The 11,071-nt window shown below is 49.2% G+C and overlaps 1 protein-coding gene across 1 annotated transcript; it reads right to left on the reverse strand.

Annotated features, from left to right (window-relative positions):
• Nucleotides 1-5,800: 5,800 nt before the first annotated feature.
• On the reverse strand, nucleotides 5,801-10,694 carry LOC114434558 (alpha N-terminal protein methyltransferase 1B-like). Its single transcript, XM_028403874.1, has 4 exons — nucleotides 10,077-10,694; nucleotides 7,948-8,120; nucleotides 6,529-6,781; nucleotides 5,801-6,077 (listed from the first exon to the last, which is right to left on the reverse strand). The coding sequence occupies exons 1-4, from the start codon at nucleotides 10,279-10,281 to the stop codon at nucleotides 5,821-5,823; spliced, it is 888 nt and encodes a 295-aa protein (XP_028259675.1). The 5' UTR covers nucleotides 10,282-10,694; the 3' UTR covers nucleotides 5,801-5,820.
• Between the last annotated feature and the right edge of the window lie 377 nt (nucleotides 10,695-11,071).

Raw genomic sequence — 11,071 nt, forward strand, 5'->3', positions numbered from 1 at the left:
CCATCAACACAAAACAACAACAGCAGGATTTTTTGTTCTGAAGTCTGAAAGGACCTGTTTGTGTTTATCTGACAAGCGACCCCTGGTGGCCGTGAGAGTTATAACATGACAGTTAAGGGCAGCGGTAGAGGCGCCTGTTAATGTGTGATTCCATCACCACTTCACTTCAAAGGTAATGATGTTACCTCCTCGCTTAGTTTGAACTTTGATTTGGTCCCAATTTAGTCGTATCGGTCAAACAGTAAGCTCGGGTACGGTTACCACCGGAGTCTGTTTCAGCTTTTACTTTCATAACAGCCGCTGTATCTGTGCTCAGCTCTTTCTGAGGAGCTCTGAGGTCACCTCCAGGGTCACAAAGGATTCTGAGCAGCAGAGGACTCTCGGGTTCAGCTTCATTTCAGGGAGACAAATATCTGACTCTCACTTTCTTAAAGGTTTGTTTGTTGAGCTGCTGACAGGAAACCAAGAAGTAGAAGTAGTAGCTTTGGAGCATTATTCATATTCAGTTATTATATAAACGGCCAATCAGTGCAGCTGTGCGTGAGTGTTGTGATTTACAGTGACCACTTTATTCTGTAGATGCATTGCAGGAATAATTGGTTTTTAAAAATTGAGTTTTACAAAATGACCCAATTACACAAAGCAAGCACACACACTCACACACACACTGGGCTCCTCGACATGAAACTGAATAATAAACTGTTGGCATCAAACTACAACTTATTATGAAGGCTAAACCCCTACCGGCTAAAAATGAGCTCTGCCTCCCAACATCAAGAGACAGGAAATACCTGCCGCTGAAGGGCCGGCTCGCTCGGGTCCCAGCAGATTTACTGGAGCAGTTAATGGCTCCAGCGGCGGGGCCTGTTTCTCTGTCCTCCTCCTCATGAATACATCACATGTCACTCACACACACAACAACACACACAGGCAGAGATACACAGGGATACACACCGGTATGTGTGGAAGTACCAGGCATTCAGGTTTGAATGTGTTTTAGAGTCTCGCTGCAGGTGTGAAGTCACGTTCAACTCTTCCACCAGATGACACTGTGATGGTTTCTGAACAAGATTCCAAAAATTAAAAAGGTAGAAGGAGGAGTGTGCACGACGTCCTAAAGGAAGAAGGAATCCAAGATTCAAATATCAAGTTGCAGAGAGTTTCTCCCACTGCTGATACCCAGCACACACACACACACACTTGACTCCCCACACACACGTTTGACACACACACTTGACTCCCTGAAGACACACAGCGCTCTCCACAGCTCGCCGGCTCTCTGCTCTGACTCACGTAGGAAAAAAGATTTAATCATGGGAGTAAATTGGCTCGGTGGAAAATGATTGGCCGGGGCATAATGTGCATGTGCGAGCCATTTGCAGTCATTACGCCGTGATCTGAAAGGTTATGGAATTGAAACCAGCATGAAGGACAGAGCTTCCAAGGGCACCGAGAGCGGCGGGCCCCGAGAACGGCTCCACATGTTGTCAGACAACACGCTACCACGGCAACACGGAGGAGGGGCGGGGTGGCAGCGTGTATTGTGGGTAAATGTAATTGGGTGGCGCTGCTCTTAAACCTCAGACAGAGCAATGAAATGAGGTGTTTGTTGTACCAAATTACTCTGAATTAATGCATACGCGTACAATTACCACACACTCACACAAGTTTGTTTACAAGGAGTCTGTCGGTGCCAGGCGACAGGACGCAGCTGAAGTAACGCAGAGGTCAGTTTAACAGACCCTGACAGACAGTTTAGTCTTCTGTGTGTGCACTGGATTCTGCAGAGGCTCCGCCCACTGCACCACCTGCTGAGGCGCCTCAGGCCCCTGGTTAGGAAGCCACTCTGGGCCCTTTAGAGGCGTAACATCACGGCCATATGCAGCCCATGGCTGGCACAGGAGCAGCTGGGAGGAGCTGTGACGGGTCGGGGAATGGATGGATGCTGTAGTGCGTGGTCCTAACCAGGTGTAAACATCATGGAGTCACACAAAGAGACCGAGCACAGTTCCTTTCAGTCAAGATGGCAGGACTGTTGTTACCCTGTTACCCTGGCAACCGGAGGATGGATTAACTTCCTGTCCTCTAATAGAAAGTATAGAGGTTGTATATTTAGACATCATTTGCAGAAGTGTTGCACCAGTCCAGGCCTCCAGGCCTGAGCACTTCTCTTGGAGCCAAGAACACACTGACCCTGCATCGCTCTGTCACAGTCACACTGAATCACTCCAGATGGGAGTTCCTTTCTCCATATTTGTTGTTGTGAGCAATGCTTTCCGTCAAGCGCTGCTCAGCAGGAAGGGCAGTTTTTCTTTTCCATTAAACACAGTTTAGTCAGCTGTCATCGTTTGTTCGGTGCGCAGATTAGACCCAGTCAGCAGCACCTGATCCAAAGCCACATCGCTGGATGAAATATTGCATGTTCAGGGCCCGGCCTATAAAAAGTGTAACTAATCTGTGCGCGCTCAGCTGAGGAGACCCTCAGCGACACGCTGAGAGTTAAAAAGCAGCCCAAACATCACCAGGTCGGTTTTTTTTCATGACATGATTTACGATGAGAACTGGAGATGAAGAGAAAACACATTCCTGCAGCCTGAATCCTCCCGGGGGGTGGAGGTTAGGCTCACTCTGTCCTGTAGAAACCATCCAGAGACGCGCTGACGGAGGTTTCTCTGCACAGACTCGCTCTGTTCAGGATGGACGCTCAGGCTTCCTGGGGGTGTTTACTATCTCCACGGGAGGGAGGAAGCTGCAGTGTGAGCACCACGCCGAGAGGTCAGAGCCCCGTTAGCAGCCCCTAGAGACCACAGCGGTTATTGCAGTCTGCACGACAGCCTCTGCAGATTAATAACACTAAAAACAAGCTGGAGTGACAGTGTTAGCACTGTCACCTCGCAGCAAGGGTCGGATCTGGCTGGGAGCATTTTATGGAGTACTTCTTCCTCCCACTTACCAAAGCGGGCATGTTAATGGTTAATTGAGGACTCTGAATTGGCTGTAGGTGTGAGTGTGGAGGCTTGTCTGTCTCGTTAGCACAAAGAAAGTGGAATGTAAGGGTTAGTCAAGGGTGTAGTTTTAGCATGGACGGAGGTGACACACAAAAAAACAGATTCTCATTGGGTGCAGGAAGGGTTCAATTCCGTTCTTTTCTGGCCTCCTACCAATAGATATCCTCCTGCCCTGTCCCTGCTGTCACGTGCTGGTTAGCAGCGCCGGAACACATGCGAGGCGGCGAGTGCGTTGTTGGAATCTTAGGTCCCCACCAATGTCAAAAGCAAATCGACGCCATTGGTGTTATATATCTTCAACCCTGCTGTGTTGTGTAGCTGCAGGACAGATGCAAAACATGTTCTCAAAGAGCTTTACGGCCTCTTTCTGACCCTAACCCAGTAGGTTTCCTGTTTGGATGAAACCACAAAGGCTGAAAGACACAGCAGCGCCGCTCCAGCCACCTTTATACACATGATCGTCTGCATCTAAGGAGTTTTTGTCCTGAACCACCACCACAATCTGGCCTTTTCCAGCTTTGTCACGGTGCTCGTACCACCTCTGTTGACAGGACGCTGGACTGTCTATATGTGATAAGTTTGGACCAAGAATCTGCTGTGGACCATCAGACAGCGCCGCTCACATTTGGACGGTGAGCCGCCCCCGGCAGCTTGCGCTGGTCACTGTGTGTCAGACACTCCGCCTGGACTCCGGCTCAGAGCTCTGCAGTGCTGATGTGACGGGACAAATTAGCGTTACTGCTGCTAATGTATTCAAACTGCTGCCGAGGACATTGAGCAGTATTAGAAATGATCGCTCTGACTGTCAGCGATGCTAACCACTCCTGAAAAGGTGACAGCACATTTGGCTGCTATTTTCTGGGAGAGAAAAAAAACACCTACAAGTTTAACTTTGGGGCATTTTGATCTTTAATTCATGCGGGATGTGGAAAATATGTTTGGTCTATTCACATCTTTAAAGGCCGCAGAGAAACAGCATCTCACGCCATCGCGCCCGCCACGCTTTGATGCTCCTGTGCCAGCCTGCTCTCTGACAAGCTATCCTTTCATGAAGCGCTCAGGGAGGAGCGACTCCACGCCGACCCGTCGAGCGCTTACACACGCAAACGCTGAAGAGAGAGAGAGTGGAGGCGACTCCTGGATGTGTTTTACACAGACAGCATCTGACAGGCCTGAAATGAAGCCAGCGCAGATATGAAAACAGGCACTGTCTGTCAAAAGCAGGAAGTAATCAGCCCCCACGTCCACCTCAGGGGCCCAGCTGAAAGCCATTAACCCAGAACAATGTGCTGCTTCTACTGTTAGCAGAGAAAATAATAACAGTAATAATACTTAGGAGAGTTGCCATCCGAGGGGCTCTGAGCCGCTCGCTGTCAGGTGTGGCTGCAGAATACTCAGAGGAAACTGGGCCGTGTTCGTGCTCCGGCCGTGATTATAACAGCCAGCAGTGATTACCCATCTTTAATCCTATTAGCCTTCGTTTAGAACAACATCATATATGAAAAGTCATGAGACTGCATCCATATGCTGCTCCGTGAGGGTTTAAAGACACACACACAGTGACGTTTATCCTGAAATGGGTTTAAGCAGAAAAATGCAATATTACAGGCAAAAGTATAAAACACATACAAACACATGAACATAATATTTACACCTGAGCACACGCTACATGCAGCGGAGCTACACAGTGACACCCAGACCACGCCCACCCGGTGCCTACATGATAACTTCTGTTAATGTGCAGCATATAATCCTGTAACTGCATATCACATGTGGAGGCAGGCGACCATGGAGGCAGCCATAATCTGACAGGTACTGAGATTAAACTGAAAAATATATGAGAAGAAAATATCAGATACTTTGATGTGGTTATTCTCTGAGATTATCAAGTCATAACATTTACATTTCAATACATTTTAAAGTAAATTTGTGAGTTTATTTCTCCTAAATGTACAATTTCAATCTTGACTCCACCTAACTCCTGATTAATTCAAATACAGAGGTGCAGCGCAGGTGGAGCTGGTGGTGTAAGGAGGCAGTTTGCAATCTGAGACTAAACGTCACTCTCCACCTGTAATCATGCTCTGATCTTTTGATATGATGTAAACATGGAGGCCGGCGAGGATCGACTCACTTTGGGAGCCAGCCTCTAGTGGCCACAGGGGGGAACTGCAGCAGGTCAGAGCTGCAGACCTGAACGTGTGTTGATAGTTTCAGAATAACGTGGCGTGTGACCCTCCCTAACGCCCAGCATCCAGCTTTCTTCGTTTGTATGTGCACACCAGGCGTCAAAATAAAAGCCTCCGCTCAGATGTTTTGAACATATGCAGACACAGATTACATGTGTGTGCTGTTTTTACATCCAATCTAACATTGTTGACATGCTGCTCTTTGATAGAGATGATTCACAGAGAGGAGGAGCCCAGCAGTAAATCAGAAGCCACATGCTGTTCCAAAGGTCCTGGTGGTTTCAGGCAGGAACACACGCTGACGATCTTTGATGTCATCTCCACAGAAGACCTGGAGGTGGTGGGCCCACAGTAAATCCAGTCGGGTTTGCGGACACACACAGAAGTGCTTCTGTGGAAGTTTAATGTCCCGCTGAAAGCTTTATTTCACTTCAGTGCAGAGCGGGGGAAAAAAGTCGCCTTGGGTGCCGTCACGCCGTCTGCACTGCTGCGTCAGATTTATCTTCTGAGAAGATTTCGTGCTGTGTTGTTGTACTTTTCAGGGACATGATCACAAATCTTAGAGCTGGAATAACACGGACTGAGCTTACGCTTGGATTCTCCTTCTCTCTGAAACGCCACTTCTACTTCATAGCGATCATCCAGACGGGCATGATGACCTCGGGGAAGCCCTCCTGTTTCTCGATGGCCAGGATCTCCAGGCCCGCCTTGGCGATGATCACCTTCATGATGTCCAGGTGGCGGCTGATGCTGCTGTCGATGGGGTCTAGCTTGCATCCCTGCCGCGCCATATTGTCCTTTATGATGATGACGCCGTTTGGACGCAGACTCTTCTTACAGCGAAACAGGAAGTTCGTCAGGTCCTTGTCTGTCAGGTGGCCTGGAGAAGGAAACAACCAACTGCAAATTACACGTTTCCCATACTTTATCTTTTAGCTAGCCAGCTAATGGTAGCCGGCTAGCTCCCTAATGTTAGTTAATAATGTTTCATGCAAACTCCTGTTGCTGATTGACAAATCCGTCACCAGACCAGAACAGCTAGCTGCCTAAAGCTTCATTACAAGTTTGACCCCACATGTTGGTGATTCTGGCTTGATTGTTCATCATGTTTCATGAACACAAACCGGATAAATTTAGGACCACCGCCTGAAGTGACTGAGATGAACAACAGGATTTGTGTGTCCATGCAGACCTGAGGGTTTGAGTTGCTTCAATCTGACTGTGGTCCAGTTACACACCTGTGGACTGTGAGCGTTCGGATGCTAACTGGAGTTCACCTGACGCCCACACATGTCAGTGTAATGAGGGGATTGTCCAGTTGTCATACTCACACGCCACCCACTGCATCCAGATGACGTCGTACTTGTTCTTGGGAGGCGTGAACTCCTGCAGGTTGAAGCAGTAGTAGGTCTCGATGCGGTCGGCGTCGTCGCCCAGGTACTCCTCGTGTGCGTGCAGCAGGAAGTGCTCCATCATGTCCGCCAGCTCCATCTTCTCAAACACAGGAAGGAGGACGCCTTTGGACACCCTGCCGATCCCGGAGCCACAGTCCAGAGCACACTGCGTGCCGGCCTTCCCGGGGCCCTGGCGGTGAAAAGAGGGAACAGGGGAACATTCAGGAGACTCATCTGGAGGAAAAGTGCCTCCATTGTTTGAAGAAACCCAGAAAATCAGAGTTTAGTTTTGGTTTCAGAGAATGCAGAATGGACATTTTGTCATTTTCCCTGCAGTGTGTTATTACCATATCTATAAGTCACACAGAGGTCTATACTTTATTCTCTGTGCTGCCAGATGTCAGGCCTCTCTGCTCAGAAGTACCGACAGCACAAACAAGTCGACCTCAGTTCCTCCGGGCAGCCAGGCAGCGAACTTCACCACCAGGGAACAGAAAGTCACCTCACTGGGTTTTTCTTCCTTTTCATTTGGTATTCTGACCTCACTGCAACCCCTCCACATCAGGGGCCCCAGTATGTGATTGTATGAAAGGAGGGGGCCCCTGAGGAGCTCCGTTACAGGACGCTTCCTGGTTTCTGTGAATTACTGCCATATTGCTGCGTGTGGATGTCGCTCTGTCTAAATCTTGTCCTGCCGCACTTTCTTCTGATGGTGACGCTGGATTCAAGCAGGAGCTGCTCACAGCCAGAGGAGGCGGCGATGTGTGGCCGAGGACAATCCCTGAAGTTGATTCCTAAGCTGACTGATGTCGATGCAGGTGACACACTGTGTTACATCTGGCTGTGTTGTGTTTACACCGGACTCTGTAGTTTGGTCTATAATTAGAGCGGCTGTATAACTGATCCTCTGACTGACTTGTGGGCCAAACCTGTTCCCTTAATTAGCATTCTGACCATCCCAACAGCTAAAAAAACCTCCAACATGTGCAGAGGCATATCTGGGTGTATATGATACGTCCCCTTTGGATGCTTATAATGTGAGTGCTGTTAGAAGCAGCTAAAGCTCCGGGTGATTAGCAGCTGCTGGTGCAGCCTGCTGCTCTGTTGGGTGTTTATGAGGCCGGCATCATGTCGCTGCTACTATTGGAAAGTGCTGGGAGGCCTGGACCCACATGAAACCCGGCGCGTTTTTTATTGTACAGTGAGGATGATGATGATGATGATGAATTCCTGCCCACAAATAGACGCTGACATGTACTGTACACTCGGCCTCGGCGCTGTAAATCAGTGCAGCCGCAGACAGGAGGCATAGCCGAGCGTCTCAGGTGTCACCTACACAGACCCTGTCAGACTCACCACAAACCTCTTCAGGAACTGACGGGAACCTTCCAGATCCACATTAGAAATCTCCACAAAGTCTCCCATCATGCCCTCCTCCGAGGCCGGGACGTCCTCGTAGAACTTCTGGGCTCTGTAGTAGAACTGTTTCTCTCCTTTGATGTACTCACAGGTGACAGGAAACAGCTTCACTGTGAGGACACACACACAGTTAAAGGGACAGTTCACCTCACATCAAATATTCCTCGTGTTCGTCAGTGCTTTGTTTACAGTGTTTGCTGTCAGGACTGTTTTGGTGGCTCACGGCTGGACCTGTGACAGAACGTGTCAAAACCTGCAGCTCATCCTCTGAAGATGAATTAATAGCTGAGTTTCTATGACACAGACTGCTCAGCAGGGATCTGATTGTAAATGCGGAGCGATAATTTGATTACCAGAGGACTGTAAATAAGAAGGAGCCCCGTCCAACTGCTGTAAGACAACGCAGAGGTGGACTCAGGTCCAGGACAGCAGATATTGTTGTGTCAGAGTGTGTGATCCAGCTTTTCACTGCTCAGCTGAACTAAATCCTGCAGAATGATTGCAACATGTCCAAAGGCTTAAATGACACGTTTCGACAGTGGTCATTGGGGGGAGTATGTCTGTCCTCTTGTCAAGGGTCTCTAGTGGCAGAATTCATGACACCAGAGTGAAACGTTAAGAAGGGGACGGGGTCAGAGTTATTTCCAGCTGGACTCTGTCCTCTGAGCGCGGAGCATCAGGACGGGGCTGAAAGCACCTGGACGGCCAACAAGAGGCGGGAGCAGTTTCCGCAGAGAGTATAAGTATAGAGCAAGGGGGGGGTGGACGGCGCCTGCCAGGGAAGCATCAGTCTGGTGCCAACATGGAGTCCGTCTATCTCGCACCTTCAGAGCAGACCGGCTCCTCAGAGGCTGACCTTTGACCTCCTGTGTTGTTTTCCATTGGATTAAGATGACTGTTCCTGTATGAAGACATAAAGCTGTCTGTGTGTGTGTGTGTGTGTGTGTGTGTGTGTGTGAGGCTGTAAATAATCTGCCCACAGGGCGTGTTCGGTGCTGACTGACATGAGTTAGGGCTCTCATCCCGGACATGCCATGCCATTAATGGGCCCTGTATCATGTTAGTGGTGAGAAAGTAAAGTAAGGAGCTTGGAGTCAGATTGGCCACCGGGTCAGGAGCTCCTGTTTCTGATCGGATCAGGTGTCACTCAGACCACAGAGATGTTACGAGGTCGTGAACTGAACAAAGGAGGGAGGAGGCTGGAGGCGGTTAGCTTAGCTTTAGCACCACTGTGATCAATGATGTCAGCAGTGCAGTCACTGTGTGTGATGTGTTCAAGATTCCATCATTGACTTTTATCTGTTGTTATGTTAACCCTTTGTGCATCACTGCATGCACATCTCTGTATATTGTGATATCTGTTAGTGACGTACGTAGCCTAGCTTAGCACACTGAAAGGAGACGGTGGTGGTCTCATGAACCCAGCATATTAACCTGTGAGGCGCCAGTCTGCTCCGTGTCTGAACAGGTGAACATGTGGACACCTGTCAGATGGAGATCAACATCCACACATCCAACAGCAGCACAGAAAGCCACACCGAGTCAGAGTGAATGTTCCTCTGTAGTGATGGAGCAGACCGCTGTTTAAGGAGGAACCACCTCCATGTGTTTGTGTGTAGTAGAGAGCAGCAGTCTTTATTGCGTTAACCCTGTTCCAACGACTGCGCTGTAAATCTTTAGCATTAAAACATTCTGTGTTATCATGAATCCCACAAACGTTGTTACTGCTGAGCATTGTCCAAAGATGGAAGTGACCCGCTGCCCTACATCTTAGGCAGCCTCTGTCTTCTCCTTACTACACAACAGTACACAACTTAAACATGTTGTGTGTTCATCACCATCATAAGCCTCTCTACATGATGCCACATACAGCACAAAGGCTGTTCTGATCGTCCCTACACAGAAACAGGGAGGGTTCACATGCAGCTGTGTTCTGCAGGTACATTCAGAGCTTCACTGAGCACAATGCAGTGCAACACACTGCCCAGCAGATGCACCTCTGCCTGAAACTTAAAGAGGTCAGAGGTCATGAGAAGCTTGTAAATCTCTGGCCTGGTTTGTCTTACCCAGAGGAATCTTCTCCACCAGGTACAGGTAGCTGGCAAAGAACTCGCTGCGGAGCGTGTGGTGCAGGTGGAAGGACATGCTGTGGCGGCACATGGTGTCGTCCGTCTCCTTCCAGCGGTCCCTCATGGCCTGGTGAGCGCCTTGGTATGCTAAGTTGGGTGATGCGGCGTCGCTCTCGCTCTGTTCTTCTGCTGTAATCTCCATGTTGTGAAGCTCTGTTATCCAGGAGGTGTTTGACTAAGACGCCGAGGCTCTGCTGCTCGCCTGGCTGCTGCTAAATCTGTCTAGCTGAGTGTTCAGCGCGTCTCTGCCAGCGTTCAAGTGATCAGCAGAGATCTTTTTCATCGTGGTGGGGGGGTGGTGCCCAGGACGTCCCACCAGATTTACAGATCGCCTGCTGACACCACACTGACTCTAGAAGGGGGGGAGGCGTGGCAGGAGTGTCCTTCTGTCTCAAGCCGCCTGAACTTCAGGCTGCAGATTCCACCAGAGTCCATACGTCTGACCTGGAGTCCTTGGTCCTAAACTTAGCTTTGTCTGCTCCAGTTTGTTTACAGGCGCTGGGTTCCTGCTGGCACACGTTTAAAGACACCACAGGCCAAACCATAGGTCCCAGTTTATCTGAAAAAATGAAGCTCAGAGAATTTCTGCAGCAGAGAGCTGACCCTCCAGTTCCACAGGGGGCGCTCTACATAGCTTCCTTTTAGATTCTTTACATCTTTTCAGATCAATAATCCCGTTCTATAACTATCAGTGACATCACCAGAAGCCACTTCCCAGCATCCTCCTTTCTGATTGGACACATCAGCCAGCAGCAGCAGAGCCCCTATAGAGGACTGTCTTTGACTTGAGTGTTCTGGTTAGCTAAGAGTCTGGCTGTGGTTAGCCTAGCTTAGCATAAAGACTGCAAACAGAGCTAAACATCATCTGTTCTATAGAAACTGAGCTGCAGCGTTGCACTGTCTAACTCAGTCCTCCTTCTCTCGTCCCAGTA

This window comes from Parambassis ranga, chromosome 4 (genome assembly GCF_900634625.1).
Source record: "Parambassis ranga chromosome 4, fParRan2.1, whole genome shotgun sequence".
Lineage (NCBI taxonomy): Eukaryota > Metazoa > Chordata > Actinopteri > Ambassidae > Parambassis > Parambassis ranga.